A 16,702-nucleotide genomic window follows, 5' to 3' on the forward strand; every position below is an offset into this window, starting at 1 on the left:
AAAGAAGGCTTGATTTTATTCACAGCTTTATCCACTAGATGTCACTATATATCTTCATTACTTCTTTACACTAAGATCCATACTCTATATTTTGTTTCTTTTTAATTATCCATGTGAGTTATCTGAAAGATCCGATCATTGCAAAAACTATGTCTTGGAATTCAAAGACCGATATTTTTTTTTTTAATGATATAGTTAATGTCTGAATCAATTAGCTGGGTTCAGTGACCGAGTACCGTAAGACATTGTAGGATTACACCTCTATTTATGAAACAAGAGGCAAAGATGGTTCAGAAAGTTCAGAAAGATATCTGTATTTCATATTCTATCCCAAATTCTAACTCTATGCATTATATGTTCTATTCCCATCTCTAAATGCACTGCCTTCCAGTCATGTTGACCATTAACTGATCCATTTGTTTGTAACATATATAATTTTAGACATGCTCTAATTTTCTAATTAAGGGTTTTGTTATCTTTCTGCTTCTTGCTCATACCTGTTTTTTTATTGACCATTTTGCTTTGTCCATGCCTATTCTGTTTTGTTTCTGCCCTTTACTTACTTGTCACTCTATATCAATCCTCCGTTGATACATATTGTTACTCTCTCATTGATACTACGGTCTGCAGAATGGCCATAAAACTCAGGATGGAAGTGAATGATGTTCAGTGTAGATATAGGACTTTTGCTTCTGGACCATATGAGCATAAAATCGAACGTAACCAAATACCAATATACCTTCAAACTATCCTTTTCATTAAGACCTCTAATCTTGTATTTCTCTGTTTTCAAAAAATACAATTACAAATTAGTTTGGGCATAATATAAGGTCTTTTAGATTAAATATGATACAATTATTCTGAGTTAAGCCAGAATAACATGGCTTTTTCTAAAGTATGGTTTCCTTATTTCGTTGGTTCTCACTCCGATATCCATTTCATCAACGTGGCATCTTGCAATGATCATCATGTCAACAAAACGAATGCCGTAGATTCCAAGTTTTTATTGTCCGTGGCTAGATTTTCTAGAGCAGTTGCTTGTTTTGTAGCTAGGTTTAACCTTCAGCCTCCATATGCTTTGTCTACTCACATCATTTAATTCTCTGTGATTCTATAGTCAATGTCTCTGTGAGCTGACTCGTCCAACCAATTAAACCACCAGGAAACCTTCCACAAGGGTTTCTGCTCTACAGCTGATCAGCCAGTCCAAGACTATCACAGTCTCAGTATTTTGTGATTACACTCTTTCTTGTTTTCCAAAATATTGACTTGATTTCTTTGTTTATGACTTCAAACCAGTCTTCCCTGTAAAGAAGAAAAACAAATTAATCAGAAATTACTGCATTGAATTTTTTTTCCTTCTTTCTTTTTTGCCATAGATGAGCACAAATAAAATCTAGAAAAATATTTTGTTTAAAATGTTCTTCCCTACAGGGCAAGGCACCTTAAAGACTCGGAAAAATGTCTACAGGAAAAATGCTTCTTAACGGGACACTGTAAATAACATAATTACAGAAGGGTTAGGCCACCTTTGGCTCTCCAGATGTTGTGGACTATATTTTCACTGATGCTTTGCCAGCATTATGGTTGTAAGAGCTTTACGGTAGATGAAGTCCACAGCATCTGGAGTGCAGCGGGTTGCCTATACCTGTTAGCAGTTATGTTCCCTGGAGTGTTCTTGCACCATGACCCAATTTAATTTTAAAGCATTTAAGAGCAGTTGACGTAAAACTGGCTTTTTGCGATGCCTGCACACCACCTCCTCGGCTGCATTAATAAAGTGAAATTTACACTGATTGTCTATTTCTTCCAACACGTACAGCATCGCTGTTAGCATTGCTAATTCTCCTGCAGATTTTACAGCAGATTATTCAGTAGTCATAATTTTGACTGACAAGTCAGTCATAGCCAGTGGTGTATCCTGGTTTTGTGCTGCCCTAGGCAGGACAAAACTCAGGCGCCCCTGCCGCCCCCCCACCCCCCGTGCCACCCCCACCCAACCTTTCCCCCCACACCGCATTCTAAATACACACACATTCACTGACAGATACGCATACACTAGCTAACAGAAACACACACTCGCTAACAGAAACACACACACACTAACAGACACACTCACACTCAGTAACAGACAAACACCCTCACTAACAGACACACACTCGCTCACTAGCAGACACAAACTAGCAGACACACACACACTCACTAACATACACACACACACACTCACAGTCAGACACACACACTCACAGGCAAACACACTAACAGACACACACACTAACAGACACACACACTAACAGACACACACTAACATACACACACTAACATACACACACACTAACAGACACACACTAACAGCCACACACTAACAGATACACACACACTAACAGACACACTCACACTCAGTAACAGACAAACACACTCTAACAGACACACACTAACAGACACACACTCACTCACTAGCAGACTCACTCACTAGCAGACACAAACTAGCAGACACACACACTCACTAACATACACACACACTCACAGTCAGACACACACACTCACAGGCAAACACACTAACAGACACACACACTAACAGACACACACTAACAGACACACACACTAACAGACACACACACACACTAACAGACACACACACACTAACAGACACACACACACACACACACACACACACTAACAGACACACACACACACACACACACTAACACACACACACTAATTAACACACACACTAACACACACACACTAACACACACACACTAACAGACACACACACTAACACACTAACACACACACATTAACAATTTTTTTTAAATTTATTTAAACACCCCCCCCCCCCCAGCCTCCTTACCTTTGGGAATGCTGGGGGTGGGTTGGGGGGGGGGGGCTCTTCCTCCCTGGTGGTCCAGTGGCTGCTGGGCTGGGTGGGCTGGGAGGCAGAGCCGGAATATGACGTCATATTCCGGCTCCCAGCCTCACTCTGCGGCGCGCGAGGGAGCTGAGCAGACAGCTCAGAGGAAGTGCTCCCTCGCGCGCCGCCTGCCAATGCCGCCCACCCAGCCCAGCAGCCCGCCGGCATGTCTGTTAGCCGCAAGGCTAACAAGACATTTGCCTTGGGCATTTGGGGGCGGCTTTTTTTGCCGCCCCTGGAAAATGCCGCCCAAGGCAAATGCCTTGTTTGCCTTGCGGCTAATACGCCCCTGGTCATAACTCAAGCAGTAACTTTGAGAGCAGTAATGGGCAGTGAATTTTGGGTTGTTTATAAACCCAAACTTAATGGCATATTCGTTTTCCTGGCACTGCAGGATCCTGTAGTGCCCCTCTTCCTCCCACCCCCATCCCAAGTTGCTGAAGGGGTTAAAACCCCTTCAGTGACTTACCGGACTCCAGTGCCGATTTCCCTCGGCGCTGGGTGAGGCTTCGCCTACTGTCCGCCTACTCTGCGCCTACTCTCCTGAGTCCGCAGGGGAGACCTCCCATAGGAACGCATTATACAATGCTTTCCTATTGGGATTTTGGCGATGCTGGAGGTCCTCACATAGGACGTCCAGCTTTGTATAACTCACTTTTCGTGTTCTAAGAACACGGAAGTCCTTCTAGTGGCTGTCTGATAGACAGCCACTAGTGGAGGACTTAACCCTGCAAGGTAATTATTGCAGTTTATGAAAACTGCAATAATAACACTTGCAGGGTTAAGGTTAGTGGGATTTGGCACCCAGACCACTCCAATGGGCAGAAGTGGTCTGGGTGCCTGGAGTGTCCCTTTAACCTCACAATGGTTGTAACAATTAGTTTAGATACTTTGAAGGTTTATAAATGAGGAAAGATTGAATATTAGTCATATGGATGATTCAAACAAAATGTAGGACAATTAAAGAACCACTGTGAGCACCATAAACCTATGCTGCAAAAAAGCCATGTTTTTGTGCCAGTGGTTTGAACAAAAGCATGGCTTACCCTGGCACCACCCTTTCTCTCCTAAGCTGCAGTAGCAATGCAGAATTACCTTTTTCACATTATGAATATTGATGGTGCACAACATCGATGATGAAGATTGGCTGAGTGCACTTTGGACAGAATAGTTAAAATCTTAAGAGCTAGCCGAGATAGTGCATAAGTGAAAAATTGGTGCAAAATGGTGATACAGACCATGATAAGGCTGGGTATACAAATTTTAGACCCAATCATATTTTGTGACTCAACCGAGGGCATCTTAGAGTAGCAGTACCAAGCAAAAGGAAAGCTAGAGTACCCTGAATAATCAGAGTCCCTCCAGAAAATTAGCACTTACACAACGGTCACATCAGAGAGATACCATCAGGATGGCTAATACACCAGCTATAGCTCCAGCCCACGCACACCAGCTAGGGGAATGTGCAGTAAGGGGTTTTAGCGACTCTACAAGCACAATCATGTTGTTGTTTCCAGCAATGATGACAATGATCAAGACCACCAGACAGACTCAATCTGTTACAGATGTAATATTATGTTATGCTGCTGGTTGTCCAAGACTGAAGGGGACGATTTTCAAGTAAAAAGGAAGAGATTGTTGATTTCTCATATGAAGTATTTTAGAATAAACATGCAATTCAGTGGATAATCCCCTTGTGAATTGAAGTACTTGCTTCATATTCAAAACAAAGCTTAAAAGGTTACCCCAAGCACCACGACCACTTCAGTCAATGAAGTGGTCATGGTGCTTGGAATCTGTATGTGCACACTCTGTATGCAGAGAAAGTTTGTTCAGGGAAGTGATACTCCAACTCCAGCACCATCAAGAGTTCCAGGCTGCCTAGTGTCAATTATTTGCATATTTCTTTGCAGATTAATTGGTTGAGAGTGGCCAGTTGACGCTCTTAGCCAATGAATCGCCTCTAGGATTAGCATCTGGTTTCTGCAGCCCTTCAGAAGCTGGATGCACAACAACAAACCTGGAGGACACTTGGTGCCCAATAGGGACCAAGGTATGAGGGCAAACCATTACAAAGTGGCTTGCCAGATTACCAGGAAATGTCCCGAAGGTACTCAAGCAGTCAGTAGTGGCTGTACAATGCTTGGAGAAACCCTTTAAGACTTATGTAAAAAATTGTAACATAACATATAGCCGATATCGCAACATTCTTTACCAACGTTATCAAAAAGAAACATATATAACTTGCAAGTGCAACACAATACTAAAATGCATCACAACTAATCCAACTAAAGGCAGAGCAGCTAGTGTTAGGCTTTATAAGTTCTTTGCATGACTTTGTATTAGTTTTGGTAGAAGTGTAGACAGAAACATAGAAACATAAAATGTGACTGCAGATAAGAACCATTCGGCCCATCTAGTCTGCCCAATTTTCTAAATACTTTCATTAGTCCCTGGCCTTATCTTATAGTTAGGATAGCCTCATGCCTATCCCACGAATGCTTAAACTCCCTCACTGTGTTAACCTCTTACCACTTCAGCTGGAAGGCTATTCCATGCATCCACTACCCTCTCATTAAAGTAATACTTCCTGATATTATTTTTAAACCTTTGTCCCTCTAATTTAAGACTATGTCCTCTTGTTGTGGTAGTTTTTCTTCTTTTAAATATAGTCTCCTCCTTTACTGTGTTGATTCCCTTTATGTATTTAAATGTTTCTATCATATCCCCCCTGTCTCGTCTTTCCTCCAAGCTATACATGTTAAGATCCTTTAACCTTTCCTGGTAAGTTTTATCCTGCAATCCATGAACCAGTTTAGTAGCCCTTCTTTGAACTCTCTCTAAGGTATCAATATCCTTCTGAAGATATGGTCTCCAGTACTGCGTAAAAAATAGATCACAAGGCTTCTATAGTGTAATACTGTCAAAATAACTTAATGCCTTGAATGAAAACAAGAAATAAGGACTCTAACCAGGTAATAATGTGAACTGCTGTGTAAAAAATGTACAATAAATGCATGAATATATGACGGTCTCAATCCAGGAATTGTACGGCCAGTAAGAAAAATATGCGACTAAAATCGCTGAAGTCTAAATACACCACCAGTAATAAAATGAAACTCAATTGTTTTACACAGTGGAGCCTCTCTTTTCTCTTAACCCCTTTTATTTATTTGTTATTTTTTCTGTGTTATTGGGCTTGACATTCTTTTATTTTCAGAAAAACTTAAAAAATCCTGTTCATGGCCGTGAAATGTCTCTCTTGCACATTCTGTATGCAGTTTACTGACACTTTTACCATTGGTGTTCTGTGATAATAACGTGTTTGCATACACATTCATGACTAAATGAAGAATTAAAAAAAAAATGAAATGAAGTTAAGGCAAATATAGTTCTGTGTCTTAAAGGTTATCGCTCAACACCTTTGTGATTGGTTGTCTGCAACCAATGCGTTTCACCATTGATATCAGAGCACTGCGTTGACTTTGTTACAGTGAGATGAGACGCTTAGAGGACACAGCATTCTGAATAGTCTATTACCAGGCATGCTGAATAGTCAATTACCAGGCAGAGATTCAGATAATCAGATTAAAATGTCATGGGATATCTTTCCTGAAGTGCTGAATAGACAAATCAGGATCAGGAAGCTTTCTGCTTCAAAAGAAAAGGATAGTCGGAATACTTTACGTGTTCATGTCTGTAATATTAGTTTAATTAATTCTGGAACATAAAGTTATGCACAATATAAAAGTTAATTGTTAAATTTGTTAGTATGGGTCTCCGGAAAAAAATTCAATCTCTGTCTTTTCTCTGTATTTCTCTCTTTCTCTATGTTTCTAATCTCTATCAGACTATGCACTAAAGTGGGAATTTAAAGTGAATATAAGGTCAAATTAGCTGAACTAAAAGCTTAGGTGACATGGAGAATATTCCAATTTGGCTATATTGACCTACAATATGTTACATGTATATAATACAATCCTGACTCTTTCTGTTTCATATTGCTAAATCTTATCTAATGCTGACTCATTCTCTATGCCGATAAGCTCTGTTGGGCAAATCTCTCCCCACTAACTGTTTCTGTATGTCAGACATTCTGATCCAGTATGTTTTGTCAGAATTAATTGCTTGTCTTGGTTAATCAGCCACAACATTAAATCCACTGACGGGTGAAGGGAATAAAATTGATTATATTATTACAATGTCCCCCGTCAAGGGGTGGGACATATTAGGCAGCAAGTATACAGTTAATTCTTGATTGTTCTTCATGTGTCGGAAACTGTAAAAATAGGCAAGTTAAAAGTTCATGAGTAACTGACAAGGGCCAAATAGTGATGGCTAGATCAGACCATCTCTAAAATGGCAAGTCTTGTGGGGTGTTCCTTGTATGCAGTGATTAGTACCTACCAAAAGTAGTGCAAGGAAGAACAACCGGTGAACCAGCATCAGGGTCATGGGCACCCACTTCGCTCATTGATACATGTGGGGAATGAAGGCTATCCCAACTGGTCCGATAACACAGAAGAGCTACTGTAGCTAAAATTGCTTAAAAACATTATGCTGGCCATGATAGAAAGGTGTCAGAACACACATTGCAGTTTGCTGTGTATGGGGCTGCGTAGACGCAGACCTGACAGAGTGATTATGATGAATTCTGTCCACTGCTGAAAGTGTCTTCAGTGGGGGGCATAATTGGTCTGACAAGTCACAATTTGAGATGGCAGCAGGATACACCATTGGAAGAAGGTAGGCCGGCAAAGACACTGTTATGATCTGGGCACTGTTCTGCTTCTTGGACCTTGGGTTCTGGCATTCATGAGGATGTTACTTTGACTTGTACCACCTACACCTCTTGGCAATGATATTCCCTTAAGGCAGTGGTCTCTTTCAGCAGGATAATGCAGGAATGGTTTGAGGAACATGTCAAATAGTTTCTTAGGTTTTACACAAAATAAACAAATAAAGAAATGATAAAATATGTAGTTCAAAACCAGCAGACTGTAGCTCCTCCTTCTTTGAGCTGAGTTGATCCTGATGAAAGCCACTGATGCGGCTGAAACGTCGATAAAATGACAGCAACTATGTTTTAACAATATGGAATAAAGAAGAAGTGTTTTAATACTAACAACAGACCGTGAGTGCAAGCCTTTATTTTTGGGATTGTTCTATATATATATATATATATATATATATATATATATATATATATATATATATATATATATATATGTATATGTATGTATATATATATACACATATATACACACACACACAAAGCTGTGTGTGTGCTGTGTGAGGGTGCTGTTAGTGTGATGTGTGTGTGCTGGTAGTGTACTATGTGGGTGAGGGTGTTTGTGTGTGCGTGCTTGTGAGGGTGCTGTGAATGTACTGTGTGTCAGGGTGCTGTTTGTGTGTGTGTGTGTGTGTGTGTGCACTTGTGAGGGTGCTGTAAATGTACTGTGTGTCAGGGTGCTGTTTGTGTGTGAGGGTACTGGTAGTGTTTTGTGTGTGTGTGTGTGTGTGTTTGTTAGGGTCCTGTTTGTGTTTGTGAGGGTGCTGTGTGTGTGGGTGCTGTATGTGTGTGTGGGTGCTGTGTGTGTGGGTGCTGTATGTGTGTGGGTGCTGTATGTGTGTGGGTGCTGTATGTGTGTGGGTGCTGTGTGTCTGTGGGTGCTGTATGTGTGTAGGTGCTGTATGTGTGTGGGTGCTGTGTGTCTGTGGGTGCTGTATGTGTGTAGGTGCTGTATGTGTGTGGGTGCTGTGTGTCTGTGGGTGCTGTATGTGTGTGGGTGCTGTGTGTCTGTGGGTGCTGTATGTGTGTAGGTGCTGTGTATGTCTGTGGGTGCTGTGTAGGTCTGTGGGTGCTGTGTATGTCTGTGGGTGTGCTGTGTATGTCTGTGGGTGTGCTGTGTATGTCTGTGGCTGTGCTGTGTATGTCTGTGGGTGTGCTGTGTATGTCTGTGGGTGTGCTGTGTATGTGTATGTGTGTGGGTGCTGTGTATGTGTGTGGGTGCTGTGTATGTCTGTGGGTGCTGTGTATGTCTGTGGGTGCTGTGTGTGGGTGCTGTGTATGTCTGTGGGTGCTGTGTATGTCTGTGGGTGCTGTGTGTGGGTGCTGTGTATGTCTGTGGGTGTGCTGTGTATGTCTGTGGGCGCGCTGTGTATGTCTGTGGGTGTGCTGTGTATGTGTATGTGTGTGGGTGCTGTGTATGTCTGTGGGTGCGGTGTATGTCTGTGGGTGCTGTGTGTGGGTGCTGTGTATGTCTGTGGGTGCTGTGGATGTCTGTGGGTGCTGTGTATGTCTGTGGGTGCTGTGTATGTCTGTGGGTGCTGTGTGTGGGTGCTGTGTGTGGGTGCTGTGTATGTGTGTGTGGGTGCTGTGTATGTGTGTGTGTGTGCTGTGTATGTGTGTGTGTGTGCTGTATATGTGTGTGTGTGTGTGCTGTGTATGTGTGTGTGTGTGTGTACTGTGTATGTGTGTATGTGTGTGGGTGATTGTGGGGGGTGGAGGTGGGGGTACATTACTAAATATCCCCCCTCCCTTCTTACTTTATGTGGGGAGGGGGGATTCTTGTTCCTTGTCCCTGGTGGTCCAGTGGAGGTGGAGGCAGATCAGTTATCCCCCCTCCCTTCTTACCTTATGCCTGGGAGGGGGGATCCTGCTGCTGCTGCCATCCCTGGTGGTCCAGAGGAGAGTGAACTCTAGCCCCGCAGGGCTAGAGTTCACTCATGCGAGATCTCGCGAGAGGAACCCGGCGGAGCTGCTGGCAATAGCTCCCCGGGTCCTCTCCTGCCTCCCTCACTGCCTGTGAGCCGGTGAGGGGAGGCTGAGAGCAGAGCCGGCGCTCGGATAGCGCCGGCTCTGCATGAGCCGACAGGGGAGATCCTGAGATCTCCCCTGCCGGTCTCAATGCATAGGCGTGCCGCGGGGATTAGGGTGTGCCCAGGCACACCCGGCACACCCCGTGCGCACGCCTATGATCATATCCCCCCTGTCTCGTCTTTCCTCCAAGCTATACATGTTAACATCCTTTAGCCTTTCCTGGTAAGTTTTATTCTGCAATCCATGAACCAGTTTAGTAGCCCTTCTCTGAACTCTCTCTAAAGTATCAATATCCTTCTCCAGTACTGCGTACAATACTCCAAGTGAGGTCGCACCAGTGTTCTGTACAATGGCATGAGCACTTCCCTCTTTCTACTGCTAATACCTCTCCCTATACAACCAAGCATTCTGCTAGCATTTCCTGCTGTTCTATTACATTGTCTGCCTACCTTTAAGTCATCAGAAATAATCACCCCTAAATCCCTTTCCTCAGATGTTGAGGTTAGGACTCTACCAAATATTCTGTACTCTTCCCTTGGGTTTTTACGTCCAAGATGCATTATCTTGCACTTATCCACATTAAATGTCAGTTGCCACAACTCTGCCCATTTTTCTAGTTTACCTAAATCATTAGCCATTTGGCTTATCCCTCCTGGAACATCAACCCTGTTACATATCTTGGTATCATCAGCAAAAATACATACCTTACCATTAAGACCTTTTGCACATACATAAAAACGCACAGAGACCACCTGGGAGACCCATCGTCTCAGCCATCGATGGTATCCTTGAACCCATTGCACAGTGGCTAGATTTCATCTTCAAAAAACCAGTCGAAGCTCTGTATACTTGTGTCAAAGACACGCAGTCTCTACTACATCATCTTAAAGCATTGGAGTTTGGAGACACGAAGCCGATTTTTATCACTATGGATGTATCCAATCTATATACAGTTATTCCACATATAGAAGGGGTAGAAGCGATGCGGCAAGTATTATGCAATACACCATACTATCAAGGCCCCCCCATAGAAGCGGCACTGGAGTTATTATTGTTTATCTTGAATCACAACCATTTCAGATTTGAAGATCAATGGTACCTACAAACAGCAGGAACCTCCATGGGCTCGGCAGTAGCACCAAGATATGCCAATGCATACATGTATATGTATGAAACACAATACATACTGACCCCATATGCTAGATCAATAATGGGGTACTACCGCTACATTGATGATCTCCTCATTATCTGGAAGGACACACCCGAACAAGCCCAGAATATGGTGGACACACTGAATCAGCTACCCACACCGATCAGGTTCACTTCTAACATCAGTGAACATTCAGTCCAATATTTGGATTTAGAACTATCTTATGGAATAAATGGTATTGAGTACACCCTGTTTTCGAAACCAACCGACAGAAACACTCTCCTGCATGCCCAGAGTGCACACCCATGGGCATTGAAAAAATCGATACCGAAGGCACAATATCAGAGGGTGATACGGAATAACTCAAACGCAGAAACAGCGGAGATACAATTGAGATCAATGACCCAGAAATTTGTGAACAGAGGCTATGAAGATAGGGTGCTGCGAGAAGCACTCATCCAGGCCAGGCTAGCCCCAAGAAAGGATAAGGCGCACTCTTCACAACGTATGGTGTTTCCATTGACCTTCCATAATACTGCAGACAAGGTAACAGCACTCATCAAGGACAATTGGAAGATGGTATCCACTGACGATTCCCTGCCCAAGATTTTCAAGGAACCGCCAATGATCTGCTACAGAAGAAACCGCAATTTACGTGACATTCTGATACATACAGACCCTGTGGACAGTTATACCAAGACATTGAAGTCCAACATACGCGGCTGTGTACGTTGCCTGGGATGTGTCACGTGTGGGCACATGATCCCATCTAAGAAGTTTTGCCATCCTCACACTAATAAAATATATGACATCAGACATACTATCACTTGCAAGACACCGTATGTCATTTACAAGCTTATGTGCCCCTGTGGGCTTTATTATGTGGGCAAGACGGAAACCCCCATCTGTGAACGTATACGTGGCCACCGGTCAAGTATCAGGCTGGCCTATCGAGATGGCCAATCTGACAAACCGGTGGCCAAACATTTTCTGGAGAAAGCACATCCATTATCCTCACTTAAATTTGTGGGTATAGACCATGTACCTTGCCCAAGAAGGGGTGGTGACAGGGGTCGTATGCTGCTCCAAAAAGAAGCGTTTTGGATTTATCAGTTGGGAACTATGGCTCCGAAAGGGTTAAATGAGAGTATCCCATATTATGCATTTATTTAACTCCTGTAACTTGTATTAATTTTTATAGTGTATTTTTCATAGTTAATTTTGTTATATATCTTGATTTATACAGTACTCGGGTATTTGTCTATATTAGATACAGATAATCGGATTATAAGGCATTAATATATGTTCTTTTTTCAGATTTAATATTTAGTACACATGCCTGTTTAAGTAGAAGTGGTGGTTGGGCATTTTACATTGCACCAGGTGTTTATTACATCGGTCTAAGTGTTCATGGGCATTTTTACACTTAGATGTTCACTGACCATGTATGTAAGTATGTCTTACATTTCTAGGTACATACACTATTTACACTGCACTGTGGGTATTAGTAAAAATGCTACATCTTCATGGTTATTTAACACATGTACATCTATTGTCCAGTTCTGTAATGAATCGGAACATACACTGTTTTCATTAAGTATATATTTTATAATCACTTATGTTTAAGATTCTGCACCACAAGATCATTTAGATTGTAGATCTTGGGCACAAAACCGATACGTTTTCGTATCTTTTTATTATCCCGGCATGTCATATTGTTCATTTTGTCCTTATCCAGCCAGCCGGTTGCACACACATCATGTTGCTTAGCAACTGTATACACATCACACGCCTAGCACGCATCACGTGCACGTAAAGGGGGCGGAGTCCCAGCGGGTGTGCGCGCGCATACCCGGAAGGGCCACTGCACACGGCGGATCCGTTTTCACTACACCTGGGTGAGTTTTACCAATTATATTTACCTATATATTGTCTGTTTGCTGCATATGTATTTATTATTGTTTTGTTACCCTGAGGAAAGTCCCGAACGGGGACTGAAACGTTGGTCTCTTTTTTAATTATTTCTAAATAAATTTTGGACTTTTACAAGACCGGTGAGCGGCAGTTTTTTGGCAAATATCTTTCTATGGGAGTTCATGCCAGGCACCCGGCAAATTGGACACACAACTAAGCGTGAGTGCGGGGGATTTTCAATTTTCTTATATATATATATATATATATATATATATATATATATATTTGTGTACGGCACATTCCGAGGACGTAAGGAGAACAGGGTTTAAAATAAGTAGTTCCTTAATAGCAAGTCAGTTGAGGTGTGCCGAAACTGACGTAAGGTTAGGCCTGTAAAAGAGGGCCCACCTAGGAAAATGATAAAATTGAGGGTGCGGTGGGAGGGGCACTTCCGAGATCGTCGAAGACAGGTAAGCAGGGGCTTACTGGGTTTAAATAGGGAAATTAAGTGCCTCCCACAATTACAGGCCAAGCCTTCTATTTGTGTACGGCACATTCCGAGGACGTAAGGAGAACAGGGTTTAAAATAAGTAGTTCCTTAATAGCAAGTCAGTTGAGGTGTGCCGAAACTGACGTAAGGTTAGGCCTGTAAAAGAGGGCAAAAATAATAACCATTTAAAACAAAATGCGTTTATTAAGCGGTACATCATTTAGTCATATCACAGAAAGCCATCCTTATCTCTTTCTCTGGATTGGGAATGTATCTGTTGTATGCGGATGACTTCCACCTCCCCATGTTTTTAATTATGTGTGTCGGTACATGATTACCTGAGGCAGCTGTGGCTGCTCCAATGCGAAAAGAATGGCCCGAGAATGACCGTGGGTTTTGTCCCAAACGGAGTAAAAGGGTGCGTATGTAAAGCATGAAAATTTTTGTGGTCAGGGGTTTCCCTAGAATAACTAGAAGTGGGCTATCGGGAGCGGAATTAGCTTGGGCTGCTACTAGCTTATCCAATACACGAACGGGACACCATTTGGTTGAAGTGGGATAAAAGTTAATTTCCACTGGTGGGCCTGATTGGCTTGTTTTGGTGCGGGTAACGGACAGAGTGTAGTGATCTAGATTTTTAACTAAGTGTTTCTTTTGGAGGCACGAGCTGAAATCAGAGGCTCTCTCTACGGTGAACTCTTTGGGTCTCAAGAAACCGTAAAAGGCTAGATAAGCCGCTGATTTGACAACGAGGTTTGTGATATGTTCGAAAGGGGACGTGTCGAGTATATCGGACAAGTTCTTAAACAGCTTACTATCTATGGGAAGGCGTTTAGTGGGTATGTGTACTGACAAGTTATGAATGCCTTTGAGGACACTTTTAAGAGGGTAGGAAGATAGGAAAGGAGACTTGTTGGGAAAGGAGGTTAACATGTAGTGTTGGATTCCCGTTAAGTAGAGTTTGATTGTGTTGTAAGATAGATTAAGAGAAAAGTGGCAAAAAGTTGTGAAAGCAACCATGGTTTCAACAGAAAAAACATTTATTACACAGTAATTACGAATGAAACACATAAACAGTTCATATGCTCTGTAATAGGCTTTCCTCGTGTTGAGGGATAAACCCGCCTGAGCAAGCGTGCCGCTCAGATGTAGGAGAGAGCTTAATGCATTACCAGGTCTTCGAATTTTGGAGGTACCCTGGGTTGCTGGGAAGCTGTAGGATGTAGTCTGAAGAACTCCTGCAAATTGAAGCGTGACAGAGCATCAGCGGCAGTATTTTATATACCTGGGACGTGAACACAGGATATGCAGAACTGGAGATTAGCTGCTAGCCAAGTGAGTCTCCTGACTAGGTTCATGATCGTGAGGGACTGAGAGCGGCCCTTGTTGATGATGTTACAGGTAGCTAAGTTGTCACAAAAACACCTGACTGACTGCCCCCTCCACTCTACCCCCCACGTGTAAGCTGCTGCTACGATAGGGTAGATCTCAAAAAGAGAGGAGGTGGTACTGAATCTCTCGAGTGACGTGGTTTCGACCAGCCAGGAGTCGTATAGCCACTCGTCTCCAAAAATGGCCGCATATCCTAAGGCACCTGAAGCGTCAGTCCAGAGTACTGGGGAATCGTCGGAAACGGGGGGAACAAACAGCGACCTGCCATTCCACGAGGAAAGGAACAGCTGCCACATTCTCAGGTCAGCTGTAGCTGACTCGTCTAGGGTTGTAGTGGAGTCATCGTCAGGGAGACCGTGCAAAAGTGAAAGGATCCTGGAAATGAAAGACCTACCCTGTGGAATTATTCTCATAGCAAAATTAAGTGAGCCTAAAAGTGACTGTAGCTGTTTCCTGGTGCAAGTGCCTAGTGACATGCAGGTGCTAATGTAAGATAGAATACGGTCTACTTTCTCCTGGGGCAGGCTGGCGTGCATGGTGACAGAATTGAGTGTAATCCCCAGAAAAGTAATTTCGGTTTTGGGACCTTCAGTTTTGTCCTGGGCTACGGGGACACCTAAATCTTTGAAGAGCGTGAGCAAGAGATGAAGGCTGCGTGGAGTGCAGTGGTGAGGTTCTATGGCGAGGAAGTCATCTAAATAATGTATAACAACTGGGCATCTGCAGAAGTTAAGGAGAAGCCATGTCAAGGTTTCGGCGAACAGGTCGAATAACTTGGGGCTACTTTTGGAGCCGAAAGTAAGCCTGGTAGCGAAATAGTAGTTGTCTAGCCACTTAACTCCGTGCAGATGCCAGAGTGATTGATGGATGGGAAGTAACTTAAAGGCGTTGGTAATATCTGACTTACTTAACCAGGCTGCCTTCCCAGAGTTAATAATCGCCTGAATGGCATCATCGATTCTAGCGTACTGAAGAGAAAAATCTTCTGACGGGATTAGTGCATTCAGGCTAGGTGTGGGAGAGGCGTGTGGTGCAGAAAAATCAATAATAAGTCTCTTTTTGTCGTTAAACTTCCCAGTGGCGATACCTAGAGGGTTAGTTCTCCATGAGGAGAAAGGAGGAGTAGTGAAAGGGCCTATCATGAAGCCGTTATCCACTTCTTTCTGTAAGAGTACTTGTAGGGTATCGGGGTCTGTGAGAGCTGACTGAAGGTTGGGGCACTCCAGGATGCCTGAGGGGAGAGAGACAAAGCCTGTGTGAAACCCGTGAGTGAACCCCGACGTGAGAAATTCCACCAGATGTAAAGAAGGATGATTAGCCAGGTAACGTTGCAAACTCGGTATGTTTATTGGAGTAGAAGCCTTTTTAGGGTACAATTTGTTAGGGCACATCGTCTTGGCATGTGCCCTGAAACAAAGCGAGCACACATGCAGCAGCCTACAAGCACTGTAACTACAACCCCCAGCATTAAAATTATTGCAGACCTGAGCTTTTCCCAAGAACACTATTGGCCTGCCTAATTTATCTCTAATCTCCTTCTGGTTGGAAGTTGACTGAAAATCGGAGTTGGCGTTGCTGGTAGAGGGGATAGCTACATTCTCAGGACAGAAATTAATGGAGTGAGCTGCAGACGAGCAAATGGCACAGGAAGGGGTTTTGAGACCTGCAAAATGCATAAGAAACAATTCTGTATCTAACTGACCCCAGTCCGTGACTGTATTATACTGGGACAACGAAGCGGCTGACCTAGCGGAGAACGACTTGTGATAGTCGTAAAAGGCAAAGCCCCCGTACTTATAAGCCAGCTCTATCACCTTGTGAAGGTACAAATCTAGCTCCTCTCTGCGGAGGGGAAAAGCAGTACAGATAACGTCTCTGTATAGGCCAAATGCCAAGACAAACTCAGGGATGTTAAGTTTCCTATTCAACCTAGGGTCCCTGGTCCTCATCACTACTGATAGGTCCTCAAACGTGTATGACTGAAAAATAAAAAGCTGGAGGGACCCCACTTACTAGGCT

The 16,702-nt window shown here is 43.2% G+C and overlaps 1 protein-coding gene across 3 annotated transcripts in view; it reads right to left on the bottom strand.

Moving 5' to 3' along the window:
- Positions 1–212: 212 nt before the first annotated feature.
- Positions 213–16,702, bottom strand: part of LOC134572973 (retinal guanylyl cyclase 2-like) — a 155,175-nt gene continuing 138,685 nt past the window's right edge. For 2 of the 3 annotated variants that reach the window (XM_063432318.1, XM_063432327.1), the window contains exon 20: positions 1,243–1,305. Coding sequence is in view for 1 of the 3 variants with exons in the window: in XM_063432335.1 (XP_063288405.1) it covers positions 1,224–1,305 (82 nt within the window). In the remaining 2 variants the exon portion in view is untranslated. Of the gene's footprint in view, positions 1,306–16,702 lie in introns of all 3 variants that reach the window. The other variant, XM_063432335.1, reaches the window with a different exon arrangement.

Source organism: Pelobates fuscus, chromosome 1, assembly GCF_036172605.1.
Source record: "Pelobates fuscus isolate aPelFus1 chromosome 1, aPelFus1.pri, whole genome shotgun sequence".
Classification (NCBI taxonomy): Eukaryota; Metazoa; Chordata; class Amphibia; order Anura; family Pelobatidae; genus Pelobates; species Pelobates fuscus.